The sequence below is a fragment of the Zonotrichia leucophrys genome, chromosome 3 (assembly GCF_028769735.1).
Source record: "Zonotrichia leucophrys gambelii isolate GWCS_2022_RI chromosome 3, RI_Zleu_2.0, whole genome shotgun sequence".
In the NCBI taxonomy this organism is placed as follows: Eukaryota; Metazoa; Chordata; class Aves; order Passeriformes; family Passerellidae; genus Zonotrichia; species Zonotrichia leucophrys.
In genome coordinates, this window is record NC_088172.1 from 61,910,483 (window position 1) to 61,928,672 (window position 18,190).

The window sequence follows — 18,190 nt, forward strand, 5'->3', positions numbered from 1 at the left end:
TCCTTGGGTCAGAAAGGATAAATAGCTGTAATTCATGGAATTACTCCTGGGTCTTTTTGAATCTGGACTGTTTCAAGTCAGGGTAAAGTTCACAGTCTTTACACAGTTTAAAAAAGGAGCAAAAAAAATCTTCTTTCAGCATTGAAATGTTTGGTGTGTTACAACCATCTACATGTGCTGTGTCCAACATTTTAAACATAACTTGCCCCCAAGCACACTAATTAGGTCTTCAGGTTGAAAATGTACAGTCAGTTCTTGAATTCACACATGTCTAATCTAAGAATAAGTTACTATACTTATGTCACCTCATAGCTAAAATTTCAATTCAAGACACTGGAAAACCTATGAAGAAGAAAAAAAGAAGAAAAATAATTAAAAAATAAACTATGAAACTACTGAATTGATATCCATCAATTTTTTAACATTTTGTGTGGAATGATTGGCAGAATTGTCACTCCAAAATTTTTCCTGTTGACAATGTTCTTGGAGTCAAAGGTTATGATTCAGCCATTCTCAGGCAAGTTTTGCCTTTAAGGACAGACGTCCACCCCCTCACCCCCCCCCCCTCGGAAAATTATTATTTATTATCACAGCTAAATTTCAGTAACTTATAGGAAGCTTTGGGGTGTGCTGACTGGATTCCAGAAGGCAAAAAGCCTTTGATGTAGCCAACCTTGAGCAGCTGACCAGGAGACATCAGGAAATGTTTACATCCTCTTCTTTGGAATATTCCTTTGGATGAAGGGATATTCTTTCCCAGTAGACCTTGACCAAAAATGAAAACATTTACAAGCAAGCTCATTAAAGGAAATATTAATACCTAGTGTTCAATCTAGCCGAGCATGGAATTATGGGGAACTTTGTTCTTCCTCTCTGCAAGGCTTTCACAAATATATCTACATGTAAGGATAAACCACAACCTAATTTTGAGACCATGCAGTTTATGAGAATAGGTGTTATATTGATTAAATATTTCTTCCCTAATTTGGTCCTTTTGTAAAAAGCAGTAATTAAAACTGTTGGCCTTTGCTGCACCACTGCACCACCAATCCTGAATGAAAGTCAATTTCTGTGTTTTACTCACAGTCACTTAAGGCAATGATAGATTCTCCTGAGTGAATTTCACTAACTTGGGCAATGGTTTCCACTCCAGAAAGATCAGTTTCACATATAAGATGTTTTCCTTGTAAAAAATATCATTCAATAATCATGGGGGAGAACAGGTGAAGTGTCTTCTCTGAATTGCTGTGAACATTTAGACCCATCTGAGAAATAATATACTCTTTCTAAATGACAATTGTTGCAAGATATAATATTCTAGCAGGCAGAGAATCCAGGCAGAGGCAGGCTCTGTGAGGCTGGCTGTCTGCTCTGCAGACACAAACAGCTGATGTGAGAGAGTAGCTTGGCTGTCACAGGAAAGACTGTGTCAGTGTTTCAGACTTTAGTAGCCTTTCTGAATGTTTGTAGAAAAGCTGAGGTTGTAACAATTTTTTAGAGAATTTTCAGCCTCCACAAGCATCAGATCTGTGCTTGGCCTCTCTTTACTTTCTGATTGTCATCTAGAAGCTTTGCTGTTAATACTCAATGTGGCATTTATTTTTTATGTGTTACATCTGCACCTGAAATTCACAGTCAAAATCTGGATACCACATAAAAGAGAATGCAACATTTATCATTGCCTTTGGTTTGGGTGCACATTCAATCTGAAGCAGTTGTTTAACTTGAGATGTAAATACTAGTACAATACCAAATACTTTGCCAGACTACAAGGATATGTATTTTACCTGTGTGTAATATCTCCGTTCTGAAATCTGACACAATTATCAGTGGGTCAGAGTAATTATTTCCTTAGTCTTGGAAAAGGTAGCTGGTAAATGATACCTTTTCCATAGCTGTCTTCCTGTCCCATTCAAACTGGTTTTCCACATCCCATTTCCATTGTTTGAAAAACAATGTTCCTTCATATTGTAACTGGTTTTTGTGTGTATGAGAAAATGATCGTATATTTTGTCTTCTTGTCTTCACTGCATTTTTTAAAACTCTGAAGTAATTTTTATTGTCTGTTTGGAGACTTTTATGGCATAAAGCAAAAACCTTTAGATAATAACAAAACAGTAAGAGTTGGAGTAGATGTAGTAGTTACTGCTGAGCTGAATATTTAAATAGGAGACTAATTATGTATTCTCTGGCCCTGTTGCAATTCTCTCTTACTACAGAGAAGTTCTGGAATTCTTACTGGATTAGAGAATCTGTTCTTGAAAGAGATCAAACATTAGGATGTAAGAAGGATATTTTGAAAATATATGTATTAAAAAGTCATATTTTACATATGACTACATGTCAGGTGGGAGGACCGTAAAGCTATATTTTTTGTCTAGCCATTTTACAGTGCTGATATTTTTCTGTTCCATTTTCCATCTAATTTTTCCTAAATATTAAATTGGGATGAAAAAAGTGTTCATGACTCTGTACAAGTATATTGAGGTTTTTTGCTGTCCCCTATTAATATAGTTACCAGGTCTAATAATGAGAGATAGAAATAAATTAAGAGAACCCCAGATATACAAAGTGTCTCCTTGCACCAGACCTAGGAAGGGTCTAAGAACTTCTGTTTCTCCCATGCTCCTTGCCCAGCTCCAGGGCAGGAATTTGCTGCTGCCGTGTACCATGGTGTTACAGCAGTGTAGCTCTCCTGTGCTGACCAGGTCACTGGCCAAGGGTTAACACATTCCCGCTCTTGCCCAGCTCTTCTCCAGAGCAGGATATGAGTTTCCAAGAAGATTGTCCTGCAGAATTGCTGCCCTTTTGTTGCCCTGCAATAGTTCTCCATGCGAGAAAAAGAAGGGATTCTACAATCTGCTATATTCTGCTCTAATGCAGAGGCCAAGAATTAATATTGCCATTCATGTGAACCTCTTCTCAAAAGCATCTAAGAGTGCCTCAGAATTAGTTTCTTTCTGTAGAGACTTCTGCTACAAAATGCATTTATTTGAAGATGCTCCAGAGTTATGTGCCCTGCCTGGTGATACTGGCCTATGTAGAGTTACAGAAGGAGTCTCATTGTGTTTCAGTCTAGTGAACAATGAACATTAAGTTCTAAAACGGAGTGATTTAAATTTATGATGTGCACTCCATGATCTTCCTGTGAGCTTTGCCTTTGCTTGTGACTCTCTGATTCCCATGACCTTGTCTCTCTAAAAAATGCTCCTTCTCAGCAGACCTCAGTACTATTCTTTCCTGCCAGTATCCCAAATACTCTGTTCTCTCCAGTTTATGACCACATGGTTACTCTGTCCTTTGATCCATCCGCTAAAATGCTTTGTTGTCATTGGACAGCAGAATATCATCGTGGGAGGCCCAGGGCATTACTTTCCTTACTCCAGTCATGCCAGCAAACGGAAGGCTAGCTCTGTTTTCTCAGTCAATGAAACCTAAGAGGGGCTTGAGAAGGTCAGGCTTCTCCATATCTGTACCCCCTTTTCCAAATTTCTTCACATTTAGACAGTGAAGTGCTCAAACATACGTGTGCACGTGTGGACGGATAGAATGTAGGAAAATAAAGATAGTGCAGAAAGTAGCCTCACACCTGAGGAGTTGCACCTGTAGTAATCACCAAAGATTAGGAACAGCCCTGCCCTTAACAGGCCACAGCTGTGTCCAATAAGAAGATGAGTGCTACAAAAGAGTGGGTTAGCTGGGCGAGGGGAGAGATGGAGTGTGTTGGTTGTGCTGTGACGAGTTGCCCATGAGAAATCACCAAGAAGTTATGGAACTTTTGCAGTATGATGATGTCATGTGTGTATATCTGTGAGCTATTTTAGCACTGTATGAACACGGAAACTCAAGTCAGATCTGTTGGACCGTCTCAATTTGTTGTTAAATGCAGAATTATTCCTTAAGGTCTGTTGCTTAGTGATCTGATCAACCTAGTGTGGACTTCTCAAAGATTTCTATCATTCTGCTTCCACTATGCCTCATCTATGATTTATCTGAAAATAGACCCTATGGTAAGGAAGCATTTGCTGATAGATGGTTTCTTTAGTTATTTCTTTTAGTTATTTCAGCATTCTAGTCACCTTTAATCCTCAAACTCACCCATTTAATTCCTCCATCTGTTTGGTACTCCTGTTCAGATATTTGAGTTGAAGATGATATGTATCTTTGAAGCATGATCTCAATCAAATCTCATTATAATTTAATCAAGTACATATGTTCAGTTCTTTAGCAATTTCCTTTTGTCCCCTGATCTTTATTTTTGGTTTCAGTCTGAATTCTTTCCAGTGGTGAATTTTCTGTGACACCTCTGATCTCACAAGCAATCTCTGGAAAAGCAGTGTCATTATACAGCTTCAGAAAAAGTCACCTCCTTGTAACAAAATGAACCCAGGTTTGTTGTACAGGTTCTCAGTGGCTGCTCAGGGAGTACTGTTGCTTTGTAAACTGCTGCCATATCTGGTTTAATATCCAATGGAAATGTGGAGTTCTTGGTATTTACCAGCTATGAAAGACTTTCTGGAAGGTCTTTCTCAATTGGAACATTCCAGTTTGCATTTTAATACTTTCCCTCTGTTTTTAAATCTTGCTGGAGTCTTTTGCATTCTCCACTGTTTGGCGTTACCAACCAATATCTCGCAATTAATTACAATATTAGCAAACATGCTCTTCCATCCCCTTTTTAGGTCCTTACTGAAGATGCTAGAAAGGACAACGGGACATTTATTTACTTGTCTTAGAACTAACAATGTTTAAAACTCCTCACAGTGGGAGCTGTATAGAAGGTAAACTTGCAATTACAAGAAACATTGCAATCCTCTTAAGGTAAGTATAGACTAAACAATCTCAATATGCTGACTAATGGACAAAGGGTTTACCCTAACATGGCTATTACCCCATGTTTTAAACATGCAGATGAAGATACTTAACTCTTGAGTCTTCAAATCTATTTCAAATTTACTACACTAAGCTTCTAGCTTCTCAGTAGTCCCTGTCCTTCAACTTCTGGATATAATATGAGGAAATCATGTACACTTGACAGGAAAATGTTACCCCCTCAGGATTTTCTTCTTGTTTTGGTTATGTTTTCCTTTTGTTGAGTCTCACTGTTGTAGTAAATGTGGCTGTGGAAAACATTAAGCCAAATAGAAATTATTCTCTTGTGAATGTGTATGTGTTACCGTGGGGGTTAATTTAGGCTTTCTCTTTGCTATGGAACTGTGTTGCACAAGCACAAGAACTGGTTCTGCAAATTTGGAAATGGGCTTATGATGGGGGGGCAGGTTTGTAATAGGAAGATGATTTTGTAGTGAAGGCAGCTGGTGGTATGGCAGTGCACACAAACAACGTAAGAATGTAGAGTTGTCTTGTGGTTGAGCATTGATTTGTCAGACGAGGAGAAAGATACCTTAGCTGGATATTGAGTCATCTTTGTCTGTACGTCTGTGCTCAGATATGGAGGTGATCCAGCCAAAAGGCTGCTCTTGTGGCAGTGGTTAGCCACATATTCCTGGACATATAAAGCCATGGATTCCATGAATCCACCAGTTACTGTCTTAGAGGCTCTGAAAATATGGAAGGAAGTTGCAGGTGAAAGTACAGCGAGTATCTCAAGGAGAGCAGTCTCATCTTCCTCCCGAACCTCCATGCTACTTTGTCTCAGTGACTGTTTTCACTGACGTACAGAACCCAATAGTAAATAGATGTTAGTAATAATGGTGACTAGATGTGTTTCCCCTTTAGGCTGGCATGGTTATAGCTCTACCCAGGAATGTCTTGTGCTGTTGCAATTTGCCAAATGCCACATCACACTTTCTTACAAGGAAAATTAAAAGCACAAGCGTTTAAAGTAAAAAACCATGCAAAAAGCATGTGGGTAGCATTTCAGCTGCCTTTCTTAGATGGTTATCAGCTGTAAACCTTCTATGAACATATCACAGCATATTCTTTACTGGCCAAGATTTAATCCCTAAATACCGCTGTCCTCACTTGGTAGCTTTAGGAGAAATATATGAAATATAACTGTTCTTCACTTGCTTCTGAGTGTTCCAAGGGAGCAGGACTATACTATAAAACAAGAAGACATAGTCAGAAGTAAAATATTTACATATACCACATTTATTTTCTCTGTATTTCATATCATCAGCAAATTTTTTTTTGTTTGTAGATTTGTTTTACCTATTTTTTAGTTTTATGCAATTCTGACATGGATGGTGTAAATTTATGAAACACGTTCCAATTCATTTATTCATTTCCTCCGACAATGAGCACCTGGTATCATAATTATTTCAGAAGACAGTATGGGGATTCATATTTTTATTTCATGTAGATTTTGGTATTTGGTCTCGGTGCTCTGGCTGTTGGGACGTACTGCAGCTGCCGGAGTCACTTTGAGCACACATTTTCCGAGCTAAGCAGAAACCCCACTGGCTCTGGCGGAGACCCGCGGTGCTTTGAAAGCATCTGCCGGAAGCCTACGACCCCGCACCGACTTAGCGCCGAGAGTTTCGCGCCCCAGAGGGGACGCTGATCCCGAGAGGGGCCGAGCGTCCCCATCCCCGCGGCCTCGGAGCGCTCCGAGGGTCGGTCCCGGCGGGCTGCGCGGACCCCGCTCTGCTCCCGCGGGGAAGCCCCGGCCCGGAGCGCTCTCCGCGGCGGATCCCGCTGCTGAGCCCCGCTCGGGCTGTGGGAGCGGCCGCGGGGTCCCGGCGCCGCCGCTCCGCCCGCCCCGCGCTGCCATTGGCCGCGGCCCCCCCGCTCCGCCGGCCGCGCTTATAGCGGAGCTGCCGCGGGCGCCGGGAGCCGCCGGGATGCGCGCCCCGCCGAGCTGCCCGCGCTGGGCGCTGCTGGCCCTGGCGCTGCCCGTCCTGGCGCTGCCCGCAGAGCCGCTGCAGCTGCTGCCCCACGGCGAGGAGCGCGGCGATGCCGCCCTGGAGCCCGGGGACGATGTGCGCTCGGCGGCGCTGGAGCTGAGCACGGCGCTGCACTTCTACGGCGCTGCCGTGCGCTCCCTCTATGTGAGTGTGGGGCCCCCTTTGGCTGCCCGCGGCTCGGAACCGCTCCTGGGCACTCCTCGGGGAGCTTTGGGTGGGTGCGCCGTGGTGCTTGTGGGTTGCGTGAGTGCCGAGCTCAGAGGTCGGTGCAAAGAGCTTAATTTTTCCAGTTGTGTTCAGTCAGATATCGGGCCGTGTTAATTCCCTTCTCACACTATGGCCGGGCCAGATTTTTCTAGGTGCACAGCCTCCGCTGGGAGACAATGCAACAGATAGTAGGAGCGCAAAGAAAATGTAATCGATTAGCTGGAATGAATGCCATCCCCAGGAGCTTTCTGCACTCATACAGAGTGTTCAGCGCAGAAACATCCTCGTTGTGGTCTGCTTTGTGTGTTTCAGCATGCCAGAGTCACAAAACTGAAATAGGGTATCCAACCAGCAGCCTAACCTGTTGGAGACTTGCACCTCTAAGCACTGGGAGACCTTTCTGTTCCTCAGTGTCTTGGGCACTCCCAGGTGTTCGACTTTGATTCTCTTAAAGCATCTGCGATGGTCTTGCACAGGCCATAATGTCTCTGTGAAGAATATGTGTGGCCTCCTTGTTTACAAATTTATAGAGTGGAAAAGGTTGAAGAAATATGTGGAGACAATAAGAGTGATCAGAGGAGGAAGTCCATATCCATAGTAATTGCAGGCTTTGGGCTGCAGGCACATCTGAGCCTTGTGTGCATGTCTCACAGATGAATCTGCATCCCAGAGTGCTGTGTGCATGTGTATAGCTGATGGAGGGTGTTCAGTATTTGAAGGTGGGATTGATTGAAAACAGATTGTCTGGGGCAGAGCTGCTCAAAAGCAGCCATAAGGAGAACAGTTTAAAATGGCAGCATGTGTTCTGAACACTGCAAGGGTACTGCACACTTTATCATAGCCTCTTTCCCCTTAAGCCCCACCTAGGCTAGCAATTGAACATGCTGAGTAGCACGTTTAGAAAGGTTTTGGTAGGGAAGGCACAATGTGTTTAGTGTATTAGTCTGGTAAATGTCATCTCACCTCCCTGGCCAGATAAAGCAGAGTGGTTTAGTATTATGGATCTAAGAGACAACTCAGTGGATTAACCTGCATGGAGATACTTGGGAAACTATGTGATTGCATAGCTCCATGTGATTGCAGTCATTCAAAATTTGATGTAGTTCCCATGCACTTGAGTTTGTTTCATGGGTGCTCACTGAAGATATAACTTGCTTACACTACACTGAGGTGTATTAGTGCTGACACTTAAGTTACACTCCTTTTCATTGTCCATACTGCCACTACTTAGATAAATCCTGATATCATATCTGAAATCTAAAATTTTGAGGGATTTGGGTTATGCTTGTGTGGAAAACGGGTGTTGTTCACTGAAGCTGACTGAGATAAAGTATTAGGCAGAGTTCAGACTTCAGTTTGACCCTTAGTTCATTGTCTTGCCTTCTGTACTCTAATTTGGTCACTGATTAGTCAAACCACATAAAAATACACTTTTAAAAGCACAAAAATATTCTTGAAACATAGTGGACTGTATATTCAGCTACAGAGAAGCAAAGATAACAAGTATCATGTCAAGTAAGCTGCAGAGACAGGACGGAGTTTTCAAAGAGCAGTAAATTGACTTACCAGTCTAGGTTTCTTTAGTTTAATGACCCTGTTACTTGCCCCGCCCTCAAACAGGAACAGTTCTAATTAGTTTTTGCCTGAAAGAACAGCCATGCAGTGTCTATTTCCAAATCACTTCCAGGGCTCTGCCAGCATCTCTCAGTACTAAGAATGGACAGTTTTAATGAATGGCATTTCAGTATCAGTCTATACACTATGCAGAGACTTTTTCTTGCCCTGAACTTTGTGCAAGCATTGCAGAACAGAAGCACAGTACAGACTTCATGGGGGTAGGGAGAGGAGAAGCATACCTGTTGAGGAAATGTGCTGAGCAGTTTTTAATGCATTTTCACAATACACGTCTTTATTGTATATTGGCAATGTGTATTCATGAAGCTCTACAATCTTGCTTGGCTGGAGTATCCAGGGTATTGCTAGTTGGTAGTAAATATTATCAAGCTGATACAATTTACATTTGGTGCACATAATTTTATTTAGAAATTTTATGTGGATTCTCTTTCTACCTTTTTTAACAGTTGAGAAGCTGAGTTGTTTAAGGTGGCTGCACACAGGAATAGAAAGGCAAGGCATTCTGTGAAGTGATTGTTTAGTACCAAGTTGTCATAAAATCCCTGGCAATAAAATCTTTTCTCACAGACAGAAGAGAGCACTTTTATTTCATATAAGTGGAAACAGACTTTCACATATTGTAATCTTCAATATGGTGCTTTTGTCTGTAAGATTTATAGCGTTGAGCTCTATCACTAACCCGTACTATTCCATTTGTTTTAATAGCACACTTCTATTAAGGCTTTTTCAGTTTACACTAAAACTCACTGGTGTGGAAAAATTGAAGGACTAGGGATTACCTCCACTTAGAAAATAATTGAGAAATCTCTAATGCAAGCTTGGTTCGATTTTTTTAATCCTTACTTTTATTAACTCCTTAAATTAATAGTTGGTCATGTTTGTATTGGAAAGCTTTGTTGCCTAAAGTCAACTGTCACTTCATTATAAAAATAAATTCAAATTTTCTAAACATTTTTTTATGCAGAAATATTCAAGTCCATAAAATGCCTAGTCATTGAACAGGGAAAGAGTGCTTCATTTTTTAGAAACTTTAATTTTTTGTTGTACATACAGAGATACAGTTTTTCTTTTAACAGAAATACTCCTTACTTTGAATTCTTCTTCTCACTTGGTTTTCAAGGTGGACCTGTAATTGTGTGTGTGCATTATTGGTTCTGCTACAAACCACAAATGTATGTTAACTATGTGTGTAATCCAGTTTAACATGCTAAAAATACATCTATGTTAGTTCCTGTCAATTTAAATAGTGTTATACCCTAAAAGGAAAGACTACTCTAAAGCTTGTCTTTAGACAACGCCCACCTGAGGCCTCTTTTCCCCGCTTTCCCTTTTGACAGGAATGATGCTTTGATGGAACCCAGTACTTACCCCAAATTACTTCTCTTTATTTTGGGATTCACACTTAATCCTATGTTTGTGACCTTGAAAGAAGCAGGGTGAAGTTAAAGGAGTATTCACTGTCTTTGTCAATATAAATGTGTTGTTGAATCTGAAAGCTAAAAACCTTTTTTTTCATTATCCGTGAATTTCTTTTTTTGCTTTAAAAATCTCTGCACAAATTGAGCAGCTTGTTTATTTATTTTCATGTGATGGCTTGCAAATGTTTTCTGGTTTATAGAAACATTGCCTTAAAGCTGAACTGTCTCACTTCAAAACTTCCTTTAAAAATGAGGTTTGCATTTCCTTAATAAATTTACTTTTTACATTAAATATTTTAGCAAATAGGAAAGATATAGCTAGATGCATGCCACTAAGAGGTGAAAAGAGGAGGGCCATTTCTTCTGGCTTCTTCTTTATTCTGCAGTCTTAACTATTCCTGACTGTATTTTCTCTTAATGCTATTTTAATCCCTGCCATAAATGGGGGATCATGAAGCTGCAAAATCTGCACACACCAGATCTGATGAACACCATGGAATTTGTTTAAAATACCTCAAACTCCAGTCATCTCTCACAAGAGGATTTAGGAGAGGGTAGGGCTGTTTGTGTCCAAAAAAAATGTAAGAAAGCAGAAGGAAAACTTTTAACTTCATCTAAATTTATGACTTTAAAGAGGGAGTGCATCTCTTTGCTAAAAGTTCTTAGCAAACAGACTGTAATGTCCACCACTCTCCATCCTGTCTTCCAGTGGAATAGTATAATTGGTGGGGTTTTATGTTTTAGCTTTGCTTTACAGGAATATGAAGCCTTTTCTAGTGTGTACAGATGCTGTAGGAGTTCTGCGAACATTTCTGGACTAGATTTCTCTTATAGATCCAACTCCAGTTGTAGGGTCTGTAATTAGGCAACCCATGCTGTCTTTTTAGTTCTTTATTCCTCAGATCTATAGCTCACCTTTAGGGTCTGTGGCCACTGTCAAGTCATGAATGAGTAGTATAAAAATTTTCACATTCAGCTTCTTCTCCCCCTTTCTAACATGACCTGCTTTCCCAACATGTTTGCACAAATTATTTACTGCTTATATACCTTAGATATACTGTTCATGCATAAAACCAACTCACCTATTTTTTTACGATTTTAATGATCTTAACTTTATGATTTTCATAAAAATCATAAAGATTTTTATGATCTTAACTTTTTAGTATTTTACACTCTAGCTACACATGAAATTGTACATCTGCAGAAAATACAGTCAGCATATGTCGAGCCACTTTTAAAATAAATTCTGATCTACTGTGGGAACTATTTGCCAAGTTTAGCTAATGGTTTGTGATAAGCATTATCCAGTTATACACCAAGCTGACTGACCGCTGGTCTGTGACATGCTCTGACCCTCTGGATAGCCAAAGGAGAGTTCAAGGTACAGGTGTTTCTTGTGTCTGGAGGAGTGCTCTGTATCGTGATTGTACTACACTTTTTTCTGATTTACTGTGTGTAGCAGCAGTGGTGGTCCAAATTTTAAAGATGTTGCCAAGGCACAAGTAGCCAGCATCCTTGATGGGCTTGCACAGACCACAATTTCTCTGTGAAGAATATGTGTGGGCTCCCGCTGGCCTCCTTGTTTACAAATTTGAGTGGAAAAGGGTGAAGAAATATGTGGAGACAATAAAGAGTGATTCAAGACAGAGAGCAGCTCTTAGCCAGGGAGTGCATGAGTAGACTGGGGCTCTTCATTCTGGAGGAGAAATTACATAGTGGGAGAGACTGGGTAGGATTTTTGTATGTCCCAATACAAAAATTAGGGCCATCAAATGAAGGTGGAAGCCAGACTGAAAACAAACAAAAGTAGGAGAGACCTGAGTCACAAATTCGTGGAGTTCCTTTTTATGGGTTCTGTGGATGCACAGAGTTTGTATGTGTTAAGGGAAGACTCAACAAATATGAGAAAGACATCCACTGAGGAAAAACAGTCAAACCACAGGGAATCCCTAGAGGTGGATGCAGTTGGAGGCACACTGGAGAAATATGTGCATGTCTTCTTTTGCTGTATCTCTAAGTGGCAGGCTACTGGGCTAGGTGGCCTTGGCGTTTGAGTCAGCAGCCATTCTGACCCACTTCTAGGCATTTGTGAAGATTTCATCATGTTGACAGTATCTTGACTGTGCAAAGAGATCCAGCAACAGTTTGTTCTTCTTGGACTTACAAGAATCCTTTCTGTGGGAGATTGCAGTTTTAATTTCATAGCTTATAGTGACAGTTCTGGGACCTCTGTCCCATTTCGAGTCCCTTGTGTATGTGGCAGCAGCTCTAGAGTGAGCACCTGGCTGCCTGCAGGTAGCCAGATGTGTCCTGTTAGCAGGTAGTCCAAGACTTGGAGGTGGCTTTGTATGTGGCTGAGTCAGTGCCAAGCACAGCTGGTGGAAGGGCCAGGCACAAAAAGCTGTGTGTGAGCGCTTTGTGCAGATCCTCAAGGCCTGACACCTGCAGTCTTGCTCACTGCTTGTATGTGTGAGAGCCAGCTCTGGTTTGCCAGTGGAGTTTGGCTGTCACACTTGGATGTGCCCTAGCACCTATATATGTATGTATTTGTCTCAGTTTTAATCAGAGGTGGCTGACTGTGAATCCTCATCTTAATGATGGGTTGCATCTCCCTGAGTCAGTACCTATGCATTTGCAGACCAAGAGTTTCACTTACATATGTAAATTCCTTCCCCCAACTCCCTTCAAGTATTAGACCCCTTTTCCTATCATAGTGTGTCAGGGCACTCAGCTGTAAAGGAATTTATAGTGTGGCCTATATCTGCTGTGGAAATTCTATCTCTCAGGCTCTATAGCCTCTGGTACAAGAGCTGTGCTCTGTGCTCACAGCACTTCAGAGGGAGCAGCTTGTAATCCTTGCACAGTAGCAGAGAAGTTCCTAGGAGGGTGGCTGTGGTGAAGTGAAAACCAAAGCAGCCTTGGCCAGGCAAAGAGAAATCTGTGTCTTCCCAAAAGACTTTCACCCAGGCTATTACAATATGTAAGCATGGAGCAGGTTTTTTGGGTTGGCATTTATGTGTGAATTAATTCTTGGCTCAGAACTTCTATCAGCTTCTGAAGCATTGGTGGGAGGGTTATGTATGTCCCTGTTGGAAGAGACAATAGGTGTCTGAAATTTAAATAGCTAAAATCTTTATCTAGGAAAAAAAGGCTGTTCCATCTGTAGAGATGACCTCTGATTTTGGGCAACTGAAATCTCAGGACTCCCGACGTGGGATAAAAAACACACAAGCTTAAAAAAACACAGTGACTTTTTAAATACAAAACTGACTTTTGATTCAATTTCTGTTGGAATTAAAATGAAAATAATGTGATCTAGAGCACATGTGTGGGAGACAGTTGTATGAACATTTTTTGTGTTATAATTTTCATCTTTTTGTTAGATTGCCACTAATGGGATTATTGCAGTGAATGAACCCCCAAGTGAAGAAAAATACCTTGGTCAATTCCCAGTGAGTTTTGGGGCTATTGCTCCTTTTATGGCTGACCTGGACACAACTGATGGACGTGGAAATGTGTACTACAGAGAAGATTCATCCTCAGATGTCTTGCAACTTGCATCAGACTATATCAAAAGAGGTTTTCCTGAGGCTGCTTTTGATCCCAGCAGTGTTGTTATTGTTACCTGGAAGCATGTGGCTCCTTCCCAGGCAGCAGGAGAAGATCATGCTTTGGAAGAAAAGGTGAATGTTAATCAGAGCTTTAAGTGATTTTGGACACATGCTCAGCTAAAGTGTTACAGTGTTGTAACACTAACCTTTTGCATTGTAGACTTGAAGTTCTGTGTGTTTAAATTAATTCTGCAGACCTAATAATGTACATCATCGTCAAAAAGGCTGCAGCAAAATAGAAGTTTCCACAACTTTTACTTGAGATTTATTTTAATAATGTTTTATTAATTCAAAAGGTAATGCTTGAAACTACATAGCTGATTTAGTCGTGTTTCCTAATGACTCTTACTTTGAATGTTAAATGTGTTGTGATAATAACTGAACCAGAATATCCTGACCTCTCTCTGTGAAATGTAATCCTGCTGGCTTGCATTTTTTAGAAGGCTAGTAATTTTGACACCAAACTATGTAAAATCAGATAACTGTATGGACTAGTAGGGTCTTAAGCCCATTTGAATAGATGATATTGCATTTAGCAAAAGCTCATGTTTTGTAGCTAGTATTGGGTTAAGAAACAGCTAAAGGTAATTTTTATTATTATTCACAAATCATTTTCCCCTTTTTAAACCATGAAGTTACTATCCTGCAAGGACATGTAACTTTGTATACCATTATCAAAGTTGATTATAAAGTTTGAATTACAGTTATCAAAGTTGATGGGAACATTACTTAGCACATCTTTTTATGTCAACATCTAATTTTTTTTGCTCAACTTGGCACAAGCATTGTGTTTATAGTAACAATACTGCACCCTGATAGCAATGAACAGCTGATGTCTGAGGTGCTGTCCCAGTGGTTCCTACAGCAGGCAGGAGTGTTCCAGTGGGAAATGACTTGAGCAACATGAAACTTGAACTTCAAACATTCTGTTTACAGAATTTTTTATTTAGTCTAGCACATCACTTCTGTTATTTTAAGGAAATTAAATAGCATCCTATAGCACTCCAGAAGTTAAAATTGTTATGCTTTGGGCAGCCTATCTGACTATTTCCTACAGATTTAATTAAACTTTTGATAACTTTTTCTTTTTAATGAAAATTCTGATTTTCATTTTGCATTTAAAAAGAAAAAATTACTTTTTCTTAACTATTTTGATGTGAGTAAAGGTGTGTTAATTTTTTTTTCCACAGAGAAACACATTCCAGGCTGTCTTAGCCTCTTCTGATTCCAGTTCCTATGCTATTTTCCTTTATCCAGAAGATAGCTTGCAGTTCTATAGCACATACTCCAAGAATGGCAATAAAAATATTCCTGCTATCGTTGGCTTTAGTCAAGCCTCTACAAACTACTATTTTTGGGAAGAGCCGGGATCCTACAATGTCATTGCTGAAGATGAAGACAGCATTAGAAACCTTGTCAAGTATGCTTTTTTCTTTGTTTAAACTCCTCAAGAAAACATCAGAGTTCCATGGTTTTCTTAATTGTAGCATGAATCAATGAGAACTAATAAGATCCCATTAGCCATTGCATGAGAAGTCACAAGATCTGCCACTGATAAATATCCACCCTGTTGAGGACTTTGGTGTAATTTGTTAAAAGTCCATATTCCCATTGTTACTGGTAGGAATTCCAGTACACTTAGTTCTTCTGTAAGTAGTACCACTTAGACTTCATAATCTATCTCTTCATAATCTATCCAGGGCAGGTTGTTTTTGTGAGTGGTGTTTGTGAAAGAAAGAGTGAACTAGCAGGAAAGGGAATGAGCTAGAAAGTTTTAGTAAGTGGTGGCAAGATCTTTGTGGCCCTAAAATCTCCTTCTGATCTCGTCTTCTTTGGAGACAAGAAAGTTAGAAATTCTCAACAGAGCTCTGGGTGAGGAGAAAAAAAATTGTTACCCAAACTGTCAGGGATTTTCCACAGCTGAATAAACTGTACCTGTAGGGAAGTATGTAATGTAGGTAAGATCATTAGACAGTTTTGTCCTCACACTTTTCAGTGAAGGATAACATTGTGTGTAGGCTAGAAATACCACACAGCTTGTTTTATTTGGCCTGTGCTTCTATTTGACAGAAGCAGCAATGCTGGGAAGCAGGGCATCTGGGTGTTTGAGATTGGTAGCTCATCTGACAGTATCGTGCCTGCCAAAATCAGCAATATTTTGGAGAGCGTAGAGCCCAGCGAAGAAGACCAGGAGATGACTTCTAAGCCCTTTATGTCTGACTATGGTTCCACTGAAATAACACAGCAGTATATCACAAGTAGCACGGACAGCACTGAAGAGGATCAGCACCTTGTCACATACAGTGTTCCTCAGCTAGCTGCAGAAGACTTTCTGACTTCATACCAAGATGTAACAGGAACACCTTCAACTGAGTCTTTTTACAGTCCTCAAAATTTCCCGACAGCAAAAGCTCCACCTCGCCACTTTCGCATCCAGCAGTTCCCCCCACAGCCACCTCAAGTAATAGATGTGGAAGAATTTGATGAAACTGGAATAGGTAAGGTCTTTTGTGCAGTTGAGCTTCTTCTAAGCTGGACAGGCTGCAAAAAAGACATGTGAAGGAAATTGAATTACCAAAAAACCAATGTTTCGTTTGCATTCGCTTAATATCTGAAAATCTGGACACGTGTCATAAGTTTGTGTTATTTATTGAGGTGGTTAATTTTGATGTCACCTCAGATGCAGTTTTTGCCAGTCTAGTAAACAAGTTCCCAAATCAAGCTCACAGACCTTTCTCAGATGTGTTACTGAATACAGATGATTTAATAAAGGTTGGGAATAGAAGCTGTCGTAATTTTTTTTGGCTAGGGTTTCATGGCCTCAAGTCTTAGAAGGGTGGAACTAGCAATTCTGAGTTCTAATAAAGCATTTCTAGAAATTTCAGAGGAGTGTGACTGACAGCCCAGATGTTAATTGTTTCCTGAAGCAGGTGTGAGAATTGTGATCTTCACTAAATAATCGGGTAAAACAGTTGGGATTATAGGGTGCATCAGTTGCTGCATGGTCCTGGGTACTGTACTGATATGTTTTGTTCTAAAGTTAAAAAGTCCCTTTTTTGTTTTGATTCAGAAACAAGGACAAATTAAAATTATGTGTTTAGCTTTGACAGGAATTTTAACTGATCTGTGTTAATGTAGATCTGCTGAAGTGAGAATTAAACAGTTTTCCAACTAAATAATTCAACAGCTGAAGCCCTGAGGTTTACTACAAAATAGTAGGTAGTTTTCTGCATATTGCAAGGTTAACCAATACCAATTGCAATAGTTTGCTTTCCTTAAAGAGAAAATAAAAATCTGGTCAAGTGAGCCCAGAGATACTTTTAAACTAGTCCAGCGACATGTGAATACCACAGTAACTGCATGGAATATAAATGTCTGGTCTTATTTTCCACAGTGTTTCGCTACCACACAGATGTCCAAGAGACCTGTGCTAACAACCGTCACCAGTGCTCTGTTCATGCTATTTGCAAGGATTATCCCAACGGGTTTTGTTGCAGTTGTATTGCTGGCTACAAAGGAAATGGCAGACAGTGTGTAGCAGAAGGTAACTGGTTTGAAGTTTAGAAACATAAGCAACAATTACATATGGAGCTCTTGAATGCGGTGACCTGTATTCAGTTTCAGAAAAGACCTGATAAGAACTTTTTGAAAGACTTATCACTGGGATATAGTGAAAGGCATTTGAATCAGTGAGCTCTACTTTTCAAAATGGTTTTTTGAGCGAAGCAAATTATTTTGAGTGGTCAATTATAGGCTTCATGCATTTTAATGTGACTTTCTGGAAAAAATAAACTTCTTCTATAACTGACATAATTTAAAAGAAAACGTAACAGCCAGTGCTATTTCCTAGAATTAGTCATGAAGTACCAACGTGTTATAATCTGATATGGTCCTCACTCTAGAAATGGACAGTTCAAAGTGATGAACAAATTAACTTTGATCGTTGAACCAAAGAGCATGGCTCCTCTTTGATTCTTAAGCTGCTTTACTAAAGGGTGATCTGCCAGATTTCTGTTAAATACCCATTTAAACTTTGTTCCCGTGTAAAACCCATAAAGGAATTTCTTATGTATACACTTGTAATCCTCATAGTGATTTGGCTCAGAGCATAGATGCATTTCAGCAACTCAAATAGTTTACTGCAAGACTGTGTTTTATAAACCAGGAAAGCAAAACCTAATACTTAATCCAGTTTTATGAACTGAAAGCTTTCCATAGAAAGAAAAGAAGGATCTGATGATAATGAAATTAAAACTTCCATTTAGGAAATTATAAACAGGAGAAAATTAGCAATCCAAAATAGCTACTTCTGTGTAACACTGACAGTCTTCAAAATGGCCAATAGTTCAGAGCCAAGAAATGTAATAGATTAGGATAACGGGTAAATTATTCTAATGCCTAATGGCATTAGTCTCTTAATAGGGAATAAACAAATTTGCATTCAGTGTGT

General features: G+C 40.1%; 1 protein-coding gene across 2 annotated transcripts in view; it reads left to right on the forward strand.

Annotated features, from left to right (window-relative positions):
* Positions 1 to 3,779: 3,779 nt before the first annotated feature.
* The window catches only part of NID1 (nidogen 1), a 44,684-nt gene continuing 30,273 nt past the window's right edge, over positions 3,780 to 18,190 (forward strand). Inside the window, exons 1-5 of one of the 2 annotated variants that reach the window (XM_064708484.1) lie at positions 3,780 to 3,798; positions 13,513 to 13,812; positions 14,931 to 15,160; positions 15,811 to 16,238; positions 17,135 to 17,284. In XM_064708484.1, the coding sequence (XP_064564554.1) occupies positions 13,609 to 13,812; positions 14,931 to 15,160; positions 15,811 to 16,238; positions 17,135 to 17,284 (1,012 nt within the window). In that variant the 5' untranslated portion in view covers positions 3,780 to 3,798; positions 13,513 to 13,608. Of the gene's footprint in view, positions 3,799 to 6,806; positions 7,014 to 13,512; positions 13,813 to 14,930; positions 15,161 to 15,810; positions 16,239 to 17,134; positions 17,285 to 18,190 lie in introns of those variants that run through there. The other variant, XM_064708483.1, reaches the window with a different exon arrangement.